The sequence below is a fragment of the Squalius cephalus genome, assembly GCF_949319135.1.
Source record: "Squalius cephalus genome assembly, chromosome: 19".
NCBI lineage: Eukaryota > Metazoa > Chordata > Actinopteri > Cypriniformes > Leuciscidae > Squalius > Squalius cephalus.
Genome location: NC_137140.1, coordinates 21,509,699 through 21,524,568, shown reverse-complemented (window position 1 = coordinate 21,524,568; position 14,870 = coordinate 21,509,699). Strand labels below are relative to the sequence as shown.

At 39.3% G+C, this 14,870-nt stretch overlaps 1 protein-coding gene across 4 annotated transcripts in view; it reads right to left on the bottom strand.

The window, feature by feature from the left end:
• Window positions 1–14,870, bottom strand: part of mfsd8 (major facilitator superfamily domain containing 8) — a 28,246-nt gene that overhangs the window by 6,871 nt on the left and 6,505 nt on the right. Inside the window, exons 3-4 of one of the 4 annotated variants that reach the window (XM_079850833.1) lie at window positions 1,761–1,795; window positions 520–840 (exon numbers count right to left, since the gene is read on the bottom strand). The exons of 1 other annotated variant lie outside the window; for it this stretch is intronic. In XM_079850833.1, the coding sequence (XP_079706959.1) occupies window positions 520–575 (56 nt within the window). In that variant the 5' untranslated portion in view covers window positions 576–840; window positions 1,761–1,795. 2 more of the 4 variants (XM_079850835.1, XM_079850832.1) reach the window with 2 other exon arrangements.

The following is a 14,870-nucleotide window of genomic DNA, read 5'->3' as shown; positions in this document are numbered from 1 at the left end:
TAATTCCACGCATTAGGACGACAGCTCATGCGAGATATTATGCATATCTTCACTGCACTACTAAACTTCCACACTGAAGTGACTTAATATAATTTGAGCTTATCATGCTGTGCATTAGTGACAGAAATTCCCTTGTGACATGATTTTTTTTTTTTTTTTCATTAGGTCACCTGATGGAGTTTTAGGACACCATTAGGTCACTTGGAGTTTTTCGGTGAAAGGCCACTGTTGCCTTTGGCTTGCTCAGTTGGGGATATTTTATTTTATTTTATCAATCAATAAATTCCACTAGAAACAAACCTTGTTGTATTATTTTAATTTAATACTGTGAAGCTGCTTTGATACAATCTGTATTGTGAAAAGCGCTATACAAATATACTTGACATGATACACAAGCAACATTGTCAATTTTAACTGGTCGAGCCAAAAAGTTTCAGTTTAGACAGAATATAAATAAAAGAAAAAAAGATCAGTCCTGCTAGACTGCGTCATTACAAATGCAATTATCACACAACTTACCTTGTAATATCGCCTCTGAGAAGCGGAGTGTTTTCATCAGACCCCACAAGTGACATTATTAGCGATTGAGCAGCTTGCGAAAATTAAACGACGACGAGAGTTCATTGAAGTTCTTTACAATAACATGCACTTTAAAATCAAGTTAACTTGACTGACAACAGTCTGAAGCTGCACACATATCTCGAAAACGCATTCATGCCTCTGCATAATATTCCCATTATAGCTGTTAGAAGCAGACTAGTGTTCAGAGTCATTCAGCGCCGTTTGACGCGCAGTCTAAAGTCCATTGGTGGTGTCGATTCAGCGTAAACTTGAATCATTCTGAAGAACGTTGTCACACGTGACCGTGAGCATTGAGAGAAACAGAAAACAACAGTGAGAAGGGCAGACTAACACACTAACACTTTCAAAATAAAAGCCCCTTACAATTAATTAAAAGTTTTTTTTTTTTTTTTAGAAATTAGAAGGTTTTTTTAGATTAGTGTATTCGTTTATTCATTCATATTTTCATTTTTAACGTATTTAATACAATATTAGTTTTTAACGCATTTAGTAAAAAGACAGACAGACAGACAGACAACTTATGGCATTTAACATCCCACATCCCATATTTAACCAAACATCCCACCTAAACTATGATGGTAAGACTGATAATTGTCCAAAGAAAAGACAAGTTTGGTCAAGATCTGATTCCAATAATGTTACACAGGGAACAAATTCTGACAGCTGCATCGTGTTGGTGAAAAAAATATATATTTGAAAGGGCAGCAACCAATGCAATGAAAACAGCTCTATCATTCAATAATTCAATCTGCCATATTGCTGGCCAAGTAGTGGATAAAATGTAAAGAGCAGGTTGAATAAACAAAGAGTGGCTTTTTTGATAGACAAGAGACAGACAATCACTTAGAACAGCAATTGTATGTGTGTATAGACAGGACAAGAGTGATTATACTGAAAGAGATAGGGGCTCAGAAGCTGAATATGATTGATGAGACGCATCTGAAGGGAATCGTGCTGATGTGTTCACCAAAATAAATGAAGTCAAGATGATTGAGGAACATATCAAATGAATAAACAAAACAAATCACTAAAACAATCACAAAGGAAGGAGACACTTTTAATGTGATTAGGATTGAGAGGGGCGCCAGCCTTTCTGCTTGTGAGATAAAGATGAAACATGCTGATAGATGATAGAAGACACTGACACAGTTGGCTTTTTATCCTGTGGATCTACTTACTTGTGTGAAGTTGCTTTCTCAGTTTTGACCCAAATCTAAACCAAGCAGAGGAATACACTCAAAGTGGTTATCTGCCTTATACAGCAATGGCATCACTGTCCCAAAAACATTCTCTCTAAATTCTCTTTAAAGAGATGAATCAGTATGAATGAGCATCAATCTGTTTTTCGCCCACTGTATTAATGTGGCATTCTGGTTGAGAGTATTCTTATAATAATACACATTTAATTATTTTAATAATGTAATATCAAATTGCAAGCAGATTAAATAAAACATGGTTTCTTATGCCATATCAAAATGTATCATGTTTGTTAACCATAACCTATTTTCCACCAGAATGCCATACAAGTTAATAAATAAGTTAAATGTTACAACAGAATATGAAAAAATAGTATTAGTCACGAATGTAAAGCATTAGAAAAGAAAATAATTCTGAAAAGATTGTGAAGGCTTCTTAACACTATTTGAAAGATATTTTATATTAATCTACTATGGTTTTAGAGAGAGGTGGTATTAACAATAAGTAACATAGCATCTGATGCATGCTTATTGGCACATCCGGTCTTCATGTGTCAGTGGATAGTTGTATGTGTCACTTAAAACTTTATCGACATTATCGCAGAACACTGACACTGAGTCGCGCAACATGTCGCCATATGTTGGGTTGTGAGTCATAACTTGTGACAACTTGTGACACCTCCGGTATAGTGACTGACAGATGTACTGAGCCGCTATACTGACGTAAATGTGACAAAAAAATACTGATATTTTATAAATAAATGTCAATTAAACAAAAAATAAAAGTCATTTTGTGGCACATCAGTATACCAGTGGCCACTGAATGATACATGTAATGCCAATGTTGTTGATCATGCAAACTGGCCATTCAAGAAAACACAAGAAATAAATCTGTAAATAAAGACATTTGAGGAATCATACACACACTATAATTACTAATTATTTATATCAATATCAGACTCTGATTAACTCACAGACAAATGACGAACACCACCCGTAGATATTCCTCAACCTCAACTGTTTTAAAGGGATCGTTTAATCCCTAATAATAGAAAAATTCTGTCATCATTTACTCACCCTCAAGTTGTCCCAGACATGTATAAATGTGTTTGTTCTGATGAAGCACCATTGACTTCCATAGTATTTTTTTTCCCACACTATGGAAGTCATGCCCCAGAACTGTTTGGTTACCCATATTCTTCAAAATATATTCTATTGTGTTCAACAGAACAAATAAATTCATACAGGTTTGAAACAACTTGAGGGTGAATAAATAAATTACAGAATTTTCATTTTTGGGTGAACTATCTTGCGCTGGTCAGTGTACACCATAGACTGTAAAAAAAGTGTACACTTACTGACACCTAGCGGCGTGCATGCAGCATCATGCAAAAATAAAGGTTTACAGTAACTATTGATGCGGTATTGGCAGGGCCGCATTAAGACTTTAAGGGGCCCCTGGGCTTTGGGGCCCTTCATCCAACAGAACTATTATCTACATTCAATCACAAAGTGCAAGTTATCAGCCTTTTGTTTCACATGAATAAATGCCATTATCAAAACTGCATAAACTTCATATTATTTGGCACATAGTCCGAACTATTTGCATAGGCTACTGACACTTTTAACTACTGCCTACATCGGCTTTGTCTTATCAAATGATCCTTTTGTTTTACAGAAATAAATGCAATAAAACTTATATACTAAATTTCACTGTTTCCCTTATAAATAGATTACATATAAAAATATAAAAAATTTTACTTTCTGAACATTTTTAATGCTGAAAAAAGTAATCAGGAAACTGGGACTAGCGTACAAAGGTTTCCTTAAGCTTTTTCAGGATGAAAAATCCCTTATGATGCTGGAAAAGTTAAACTCCCTCAGTAGGCTACATCACTTTCCTTTGACATGCGATTATCTTTCTTGTGCTATTGTCGAGCAGTCGTGTTTTTTTTTGTTTTTTTTGACAACTTTGAAACAAATTATATGCATTTGTGACAGGTAAAGTTTAAAAAGCTGCTTTTTTAAAAGATAGTGCTTATAATTAGACAAGGTGGCTAACTATGGGATCTCAACTATGCTATTAAGTTGAAAAAGGAGTAAATTATTTGACTAATTATAGCCTATTGTATTCTAGCATATGGCCTACACCTACCAATAACTGGTGGTAATTGCCTTTGTCCTTCGCCATTATCTGCATCTTCATCTAGGCCATGCATTCAAATTTTGACTGACGTTTCACTTTATTATTTTTCTCATTTGAGATCCGCTTTCATATTCTCGAGACATTACTGTGACATCAACTCGTCCATTATTATGAATTCAATGGCCTACGTCAGGTGAGTTCAATACAGCCCAATCATTGAACATTTTCAGAAACCGTAAGCATGATTGAAATTTTTATTGGATTTCAGCTGACGATTGCAGGTCTCAGTGAGTGATGGGTTGCACATAGGACGAGAAGCGCAAAGCCGTGTCTTTAAAATTCAAACACAACACATTTTTATGAATATACACACACCGGCATCGCCCAGTTCCGATTGCAGGAGGCGGTTCAAAAACATACCTAGCCACAGAGCGCCACTCAGTTTTCCATTAAAGTCCTGTTGAAAATCAAGGTTTCAATATTGTTTGAATGTCTGTTGTGTTTGTAATATGCTTTAAACCAACACCATTGCTGAGGATTTTCTCCTTAAAACTGCAGTGAACCAAAGACAGTCTCAAACACGCAGTTTGAAATCACAAACTACATTGTAACCAATCATGTCAACGTGTGATCGTCAATGAGTAGATCTCTGAGCTGGACTATGTTCCAGTTTGGATGTAGGCCTACTCCATTGCTTACCAGAGTAGCGGCTCCTGGTCCATAAATTTAGGTTGGTGCAAATTCTGGGTCTCAGCGCTAGTTTATGATAAACATTTTGTAAGCTTTATATTCTAATCGCTGATGTCAGGGATCCACCAGATCTGCACACTCCGCCCACTCGTTCACTCTCCTGATTCACCACACCTGCACCTCATCATTCACTCCCTTTATATACAACCCTTCACCTTCTGACAAGACTCACTACATGTTACTTACCTGATCTACCAACCTGAGATACTCATCTTCAGTCTTCCATCTCCATTGATCATCTTCATCCGTTCTCCACTCTGGTTTCCACTCCACCTGCAAAGACATTCATATTCTGTTCTCAATAAACATTGTTTATATTTACTCACCTGTTTGAGTCTTCTCTAAACCTGACAGCTGAACACATCAGTCACACTTTTGGCAGAATTCTAATGTTCAGAATTCTTTAGTACACGACAAACGCATATAAAGCCATCTTATAATTGTCTTAATGTATTATGTATTGTATATGAATATTGTTTTAGAATATTGCAAGTCAGGAATTCCAGTGAGGAAAACAGTCATGTCTATTCTCAGAACAAACATAAAACAAAAACAGAACTACTATTAATAGCGTCTCTTTTTTCTGGAGCGAGGTTTATGCAAGGTAACGTGAAATGCGGGGCAGCCAGAAATCTGCCCTAATGGCTCTCTTTTGGCGCTTTTCCATTAACAGTACCAGCTCAACTCGACTCGGCTCGCTTTTCGCTCCGTTTTCCATTGCAGATAGTACCTCCACAATAGTACCGCGTCGTCATAGCGACGCCGCAGGAAACTGCCGTGACTTAATCTTTTACGCGAGACACACCCGCTACCCACACACACAGCAGGACAATGGAGGAAATCGAGTGTATGCTGTTTTTGGATGTTTTTGTTTTTGTTTTGTTTTTTATTCAGGATACTCCGTTTGGCGCGTGCAATGATGACGCAGTGAATAGTGACGATTCTCTCTGACCAATCAGCAGTCTGTCGTGTTTTCATGTCACATTTTAGTATCGCCAGAGCCCGTCTACGGAGAGCCTTGGCACTTCCTATTAGCCCCATTGTATCGATCTTGGTTGCAGTTCCATTAGAATTCCACTGGAGGTGATCGCGGGCGAGTGCAGACTGAATGGGAGTCTATGGGGCTAGACGGCTAAATGTGTCTCTTTCACCTGATTGCCTTTGAGAAATCTCAGATTTTATTGTAGGTTTTGCAAGTTCAACATGGGTTATAGGTCGAAAGTTGAATGAACGAGTACATATTTCTTTTCGATTTCTTACAGGTTGAGTTGTTGTTGCCCATAACACGCTAGCATTCTGCTAATGACGTCAGAATTCTGACGTCATTGACATTTTAAAAGACTTTTTAAACCAAATAAGTGACTCTAAAAAATCTAACACCCAGCAATGTGTAATTTCTTTGCATCTCCTTTCGAATACAACATTCAAATTACTAGACAAAAAATTATATCCTGAGAAAAGTGGATTTTGAGGGTTTTTCGCCATAGACCTCCATTCATTCTGCACTCGCCTGCGAGCGCCCCCGCATGGACAGAGACGTGTTACTGCAGCCAGTCCAGAAACCGGAAGTAAGCAGAGAGTGCCAATTCTCTTCCTATTAGACATTCTCTGGTATCGCCTCAGCTCACTCAGAACCTCGCCGGAGGTGGTACGAAAAAAAGTACCTGGAAGGAAGCAGGTACAGGTACAACTTTTACACAGTGGAAAACCAAACAGAGCCGAGTCGAGTCGAGGCGAGCTGGTACTGTGTAGTGGAAAAGCGCCATATGAGAGAGCACTGCAGTTCCATTTTACACCACAGATTTATATTGGAAATTTGTTGGGCACTGTAGAGCTAGGGAGGGCTCTGAGACCGGCTGCCCCACTTAGTATCGTGAAGGAACATGCCTGCCGAATCCATGCGCTACATTTTAACATATCCTGCTCACTTTACGACTTAAAATAGTTTAGAAATTCTAAAAATATTTGTTGCAGAATGCTGAACACATTTATAATTGATTATTAATTCAGTGCATATGGTCTTCGTTTGGATGAATATTTTGCCTGTAATAACTTGCAAGACAGATCTGTTCAAGATGGTTCATTTTACTCAGGAAATCAGCAGCAAGCAGTAGGCTACACTTGGAGTGTTTCTCAATATCCCTCCTCGTTTCCTCGCTCCTCCGTCCTCCATCCTATGACCTGGAAACGGATCAAATTCAGCCATCTTGAAGGACATCTCAATTCTCTAATTGCACCGCGAGGAGGTGAGGAACGAGGAGTGAAGAAGCTTCCAGAGGAGCTATGAGCGAGGATACACAGGTGTATCCTACGCGGAAGACTTTCTTGTCGAGAAACCTGATGCACTTATAAATTCTCCTCCCCCTTCACATCAGTCACAATAATTTTCATTTATGCTTTACCTTTGCAGTTTAAATAAATCATATCTCACATTTATCAACAGGGCATCTTGATTTTTCTTTATTATTTATTAATTTCTTAAAGGAGAACTCCGGAAGTTAATTCAGCCAGCGCTCATACCTTTGTTTACATCCTGTTTTCGGTGGAAGGCCATAGTAATCGATTGTCGAGTTCACGCGCATAGGTTTAGTTACCAATGATCACGCGCGTGAACTCGACAATCGATTACTATGGCCTTCCACCGAAAACAGGATGTAAACAAAGGTATGAGCGCTGGCTGAATTAACTTCGTTTTTATTAATATCTCTAACATCTACTGCAGTCAGATCCACCCGTGTTCACTCGGAAGGAATCACTCACATTTTCTGTGCACTTGTAATGACACTTAAAGGATGTTAAGAGGCTAAAAAGCAGGCTTACTACTTGCCCTATTGAAGTCAACAGGGTGCAAATTTTAAAAATAGAATAACTCGGTGTAGGCAACACCGTTTTTTGTCGTTGTTCTCTGTATTGACAGCACTCCAAATGTACAAAAAAATGAGCTCAATGTTAAAATTGACCGGAGTTCTCCTTTAACCAAATTTTAACAACATAAGGGCAGATCCTTTGAGCGCAGCTGATGACGCAGTGAAGTGACGCTCGAGGGATCAAAAATATATTTCAATATACAAATAAGCTTCGATTCCTCCATCCTCGCGTCTTTTCCTTGCATCCTTCCCTCGCATCCTGAAGGGGTGGAGCTCAGACGCGAGGAAAGGAAACAAGGATTCACATATAAGAATTGAGAAGCACCCTTTACAACATCACAGGTGGATTCCATATGCACCAGTGATGCGCGGGTTGATCCGAAATGAGCGGGTGCCTGCGGTCACCCGCGGTTACGAGTCATCCAAAAATATTTTTAATGATATTCGGGTCGCGGTCGGTCGGGTCGTTTGAAATAAAGATGCCAATTAAACCTTTGTCATTTATATAGTTCTAGGCACAATTTTCTATGAATACGTTTTAAATTTAATTTACACTTTATTGGCTGAATAACTGGCGCAAAGATGACGCACGAGCTCAGTCTGCAGGTAGAGATGGAGGCGGCAAGAGAAAATAGGTGAAGACTGGGGAGTGGAAGCTCCGCAAATACACAAATAGAAAGAGCAAAGTGTGGGAGACATTTGCCGAAATAATGAAAGATGATGACCAAAGTGCTGGCTTTGTCATGTGTAGGCTACTTCTTGCGATGCTATTTACACATTTGATAACCACAAAACTGGCACGACCAACCAGGCACGGCGCCAGGATTCCAGTTTTGGATAAGCCAGACCAATTGTGGGTGGGCCTTAAATTAAAAACGTTAAATAAAATAAAAATAAAAAAACGTTATCCAATCACTGCTTAACATAATAAAAAAATATTGACTAATATAGCCTACTGTTATATTATCTGTGCGTATACATAATATAGATTTTAATAGCTTGATGCTCTTTAAATATTGTGTTGCATTGTAAAAGTAAATCCTCGATCGCTCTCCATGGTTCTGACCAAAGAAGAGAGCTTTGGAATCTCCATTATGCATATACCTGGGCTGCATTTTCCGATAACATTGTCTCTTAGCGCGCTGCGATAACTTAACTAAAGGTATACTACCAGTAAAGGTATATCATTGCTAGGCGTCTTCAGGGCTATCATCCACTCGTGAGGCAGAGGCGCTGAGAGGCAGAGGCGCTGACGCCCTCCTAGCAACGGCGCTGTTTTTGGTAAAACATGATTTTGACGACTTCATTAAGTTTTGTTTTCTAGAAAACTCTTTTTAAAAGATTTTCGTTTTGTATAAATTGTATCTTAATTTTGATCAATGTTTTATCAATCAATTGCCCGTATTTATTAAATAAGAAGCAAATATATAGCAGACAAAATAAGGCGCCGGTACGCGATCACTGCATGTGAACTGGAGGGCGCCGAAACTCAGCTTGTGCCTCACAGATTTGATAAATATAGGCTATATATTACAGAAAGCTTGAAATGTCTACTTTTAAACGAAAATATTCAAACCAAAATAAATAGGCTATAGGCTACTCTCTGATGTAGGCTAATGTGCATTTCTCTCTGGCGTTCATGGCGAGTCCGCAATCTCCGCATTGTCAACTTCATCTTTGCAGCGACACAGAAAACACCAGTTTATTACTAAACAATTAAATGTCTCCTTGCTAATTTAGACACATTCATAATCATTACTTTAACCGGTTCTTTGTGGCAAGCTTTATGCGTGCGGTCATTACGCTTATTCCTGTAGGCTAGCCTATTTAAGTAATTAATTTAATATAAAGGGGCGATTTGTCCACGAATGGCTTAAATGAACAACTAGTCGACTAGAAAAAAAATTAGTCGGAGGCAGCCCTTATTCCACATATTTTCGAACCAGCAGGCCATCTGGGTTGGGCGAGCGACCGTGAGCGGAGCGGAATATTCAGAAATGCGCTCTCCGCTCACGAGCTCTGATCGGAACAAACCCGAACCTCACTGTCTGCTGAACTTGCGCAGAAACATCAAAATAGACATAGCCAGCAAAATTGTTTTTAAAACTAAACATTTTGACTATTTTAGTACAAATTATGAGCTTATATTGACGATTTTTTATAATTCTTGACAAAATTAGAATATTAAGTTATATTAAGACGCTACGATGAGCATTATAGCTACTTTTAAAAAAATGCGGGTCAGGAAGCGGGTCGGGTACAATATTTTCTTTTTCGTTTTTTGCGGTCCGAGTTGCGGGCGGGTTAGTTGAAAACGTCGGTCGGGTGCGGTTTGTTTATACATTGACCCGCGCATCACTGATATGCACACATAACAGGTTCTTCTTTCTTACTTTTAAGCCAAGTCGAAAGGCATTAGATTGCCCCCTACAGGTTTATATACAAAAGCTCACTCTACAACATCCCCTTTCCCCCAAGTTTACAATATTTCTTCCATAATCATCACAATGTTATGAACTTCATTCAACTATCATGTAACCACACTACAGTTACACACACACACACACACACACACACACACACAAATTGTCACAGTTGACAGATTTTTCTTCTCTTTTTACAATATTCCAATAACAGTTCACATTCAATTATTTATTATTTATTTTTACTTCAGTTCATAATCTTTAAAATGAACAGGCAATTTCCTGGTTCTCTGTGACCTTCTCATAATCACAACAGGGCTAACATATTTGTTCATTTCAGTGATCATCTCAGAAGTTTGAGAGGAATCCCCAGCTTCTTCAAAGGGATTGGTTTTACTTTGAATGTCCTCAGCCAATGTGTCCTCAGTATCTTAGCAAATAAAGGAGCAGAGTTGTCAGAAAAATAAAAATCTGGATATTTACAGTCCATTCTCTCCTATGGAAGGTTCATAAGAAATTCAATCGAAGCAGCAGATGTGGCTCACAGGAGGATGTGTATCCAGTTCACTGGATACACATCCATCCATTTTGAATGTCCATCAATCAAGACAAAGAACATTATTCCCATGAATGGTCCTGCATAATCCACATGAAATTGTTTTTGTTCATGTTTTTTTTCAGGCCAATTCCAAGGATCCAATGGGGCTACAGCTGGAACATTCCGTTCTTGGAACATATGACAGGTTTTAACCAACCTTTCAACATCCTGATCTAACTTAGGCCACCACACATATCTCCGGGCCCAAGCTTTCATAGACACTCCTGGGTGGCACTGATGCAGTCGCTTCAGGACTTCTGATCTACCCACTCTGGGAATGATTACTCTGCCCTCCAAAGCACACAACCATCCTGTACACTTATTTCATATTTTCTTGATGCGAATGGGTCAAACTCTGCTCCAATTAATTCATGCAGGAATCAAAATTTAAGTTCCTACAGGCCTGAAGATAACATTCAAGATAACATATCTCAAAGGATATTGGAGTTTGATGGAGATCCATTACAGTATGGCTCTTTTGTTAAAGCTTTTGAACAAGCCATTGAAAAGAAAATCAGGGACAAGCAAGAATGCCTTTACTATCTAGAGTAATATACAAGAGGATGGCCAAGAGAGTTAGTCAGTAGTTGTCACAATATGAGAGCTGATCAAGGATATGATCGAGCAAAGAATCTGCTCAAAGAACATTTTGGTAGTGAAATTAAAGTAACAGCAGCATATATGGAGAAGGACATGCTTTGGCTTATAATAAAGGGTGAAGATGTTGATGCTTTGGAGTCTTTTTCAATTTTTCTAAGAAGCTGTTGTAATGTAATGGAAGATTTACAGCAGATGGACGGAATTAATGTTCCATCTAACCTTCAACTCATTGTGATGGAGCTGCCTTACAAGTTTTGAGAAAAGTGGAGGGCTTCTGCCTGTGAGTTACAGGAGCATTGCGGCAACAGGGCCATGTTTTCTGACTTGGTGAAGTTTATTGAGCATTCTTTCTGATCCATTATTTGGATATCTACAGAGTGGACAGGCATCATTTTCATTTCATGCTAAAGCTCAGCCTAAATCTACCAGTAAAGTTCTGCAACTGTTGCAGCTGTACATACCGTTTCAGAGCTTTGTCTATCTGAAGTACAAACTACCTGTACTAGTTCTGCTCAACAAAAAGACAACAATAAATTGTGTATTGTCTGTAAAGGCTGCCATTCATTGCTGGATAGGTGTTCTTGTCTAAAGAACATGACACACAGAGAAAAACGGAGCATTTTTAAAGAAAATAGATCCTGTTTTGGGTGCTTGAAGATTGGACATGTAAGTAAAGATTGCAGAAACCCATTCATTTATGATGTCTGCAATCAAAAGCATCAAACCTTGCTTCACATAGAAACCAAAGGCGAACCATCACCATTACCAGTAACAAATGCTCTTACTGCTTTGCAGGCGTGTGGTCAAAATGGGGCCGGGAACAAGGAGTGTGTTCTGTCTATCATTCCAGTACAAGTCAAAGCGAAGTCTGGTAGCAAGATTGTCAACACCAATGCATTTTTGGATCCTGGAAGTTCAGCCAGTTTCTGTACAGAACATCTTATGAGAAAATTTAATCTTACAGGAACAAGAAGCTCCATACTGCTCCGTACTTTAGGCCAGGAAAAATCGGTAGACACGTTCATGCTCCGTGGTCTTCAAATTTCAAGCCTGGATGGACAGACCTTTGTGGATTTACCAGAGCTGTATAGTCAAACATCAATGCCTGTGAGCAAGAATAACATTCTCACTCTGGATGACTTGAAAGATTATCCTTATCTGGAGAGTATCAGAATTCCCAGTATTAATGCAGAGGTTGAGCTGTTGATTGGTCTCAATGCATCAAATCTTAAGGAAACATGGGAAATCATTAACAGCCAAGGCGGGGGACCCTATGCTGTCAAGACCCTATTGGGGTGGGTCGTGAATGGGACATTAAGAGGTGGTAATAGTGACAAAGTAAAGACTGGCTGTCCTGTAGTCACTGCTAATAGGATCTCAGTTGCCAGGCTGGAGGATCTGTTGATTGCTCAATACAATCATGATTTTAACGAGAAACTGTCAGACAATGATGTTACCATGTCCAGAAATGACCAACAGTTCATGGAAATAATGGAAACTACAATCAAGTTTGAAGAGGGTATTAACTGTATTGACTTACCTTTTAAGTCTCCTGATGTCATCAAGCCAAACAACCGTAGTGTTGCAAAACAGCGTGTTCTGGGTCTACAAATGAAGTTTATAAGAAATCAAGAATATCAGCAAGAGTATACATCTTTTCTGTCTGACGTTATTGACAAAGGATATGCAGAGGTAGTACCACCTCACCAGTTGAAATGGTAAGGTTTGGTACATACCACACCACAGTGTGTATCATCCGAAAAAGAAAACTCTAAGAGTAGTGTTCGATTGTGCTGCAGTGTTTAAAGGAATCTCTTTGAATGGTCAGCTGCTGCAGGGTCCCTATCTCACCAACTCTCTGCTGGGAGTTCTCACAAGATTCAGACGGGAGCCTGTCACTTTGATAGCTGATATACAAGCCATGTTTCATCAGGTAAAGGTTTCTCAGAAACATGTGGACTTTCTGTGTTTTTTTGTGGTATCCTAGTGGTGATGTTACACAGAACACTATGGAATATAGGATGAAAGTTCGTCTTTTTGGGGCAGTGTCCTCGCCCAGCTGTACTATTGAGGAGGATTGTACATGACCATCAAGCACACTTTGATCCTTGTGTTCCAAACACCATTCTTCAGAACTTTTATATGGATGACTGCTTAACATCTTTGCCTACAGAAGCTGAAGCACTCCATTTGGCTCAGAATCTCATTGCTGCTTGTCAAAGGGAGGATTTCAACTGTCAAAATGGTTGGGTAGTCATGTTGTCATGTCCAGCATTCCAGAGGAACAGAGATCAAAGGCAATCAAAGAGCTTGACTTGGATAAAGATGATCTTCCAATGGAAAAAGTACTTGGTCTGCACTGGTGCACTGAAAAGGATAAATTTACCTTTAGGTTATGGAGCATCCTCACACAAGACGTGGCAGGTTGTCTGTGGTTAGTTCCATTTATGCCCTTGGGGTTTCTTTCCCCTTTTACTCTGCCTGTAAAACAGGTGCTCCAAGAGGTGTGCAAGTGCAATGTTGGCTGGGATGATAAGATTGCACAGGTCTTCTTCTCAGCAATGGACAAGATAGCTGGCTAACTTGCACTGTATAGCAGCACTGAAAGTAGACCCGTGTGTAAAGCCCAAGGACTTTGGACCATCCGAACACGCTCAGCTTCACCACTTCTCTGACGGCAGCGAGAATGGCTATGGGACGGTGTCATACTTGAGGTTGGTGAATAGTGAAAAAAAGACTAGTTGCATTTATTTTAGGAAAGTCAAGAGTTGCTCCATTAAAACAGATGACAATCTCGAGATTGGAACTTACGGCTGCTGTTCTCGCTGTACGAGTTGATAGAATGCTAAAAAGGGAGTTGCAGATTCATTTGGATTAATCTGTATTCTGGACAGACAGTATGACTGTACTGAGATATATCCAAAATGAAACTAAGCGGTTCCACACCTTTGTAGCAAATAGAGTGGCTGTCATAAGAGACTCAACAGATGTTGTGCAATGGAGGCACATAAAGTTAAGTTTGAATCCGGCGGATGAGGCATCTAGCAGGCATCTACTTGTATAAAGGACGTTCCAAACACTGAAGCAAATAGATCTCATGTAAGAAGAAAGATGAAGGCCAAAATGGATGGCAAATCGTTGACTGCTGATGCTCTCATGAGAGCAGAAACTGTTATCATTCAGTATTGTCAACAAGAGAGATTTTTTTATGAGATTATTGCATTGAAGGCAGGAGCTACTGTCAAGAAAAAGAGTGACATCTTTCAGCTTGATCCAGTGCTGGAAAATGGTCTTTTGAGAGTAGGAGGGAGACTTGCTAGGGCTGCCATGCCTGAGGAAGAAAGATGTCCAGTTATATTGTCAAAAGACCAGGCTATTTCTCAACTTATCTTGAAGCATGTGCATCAGCAACTGGGCCATGCAGGAAGAAATTATATGTTGTCATTTCTCCATAAGCATTACCGGATAATTAACGCTAATTCTGCTTGTCGGAAAATAATCTCTGACTGTGTCATATGTCGTCTTCAAGGAAAGGTCGGAGAGCAAAAAATGTCTGACTTGCCAGCAGAGAGAGTTTTACCTGATTTACCACCATTTACAAACATTGGTGTTGATTACTTTGGGCCCATTGAAATCAAGAGAGGTCGAGGAACAGTTAAACGCTACGGGGTAATTTTCACCTGCATGGCAAGCAGGGCTGTACATCTT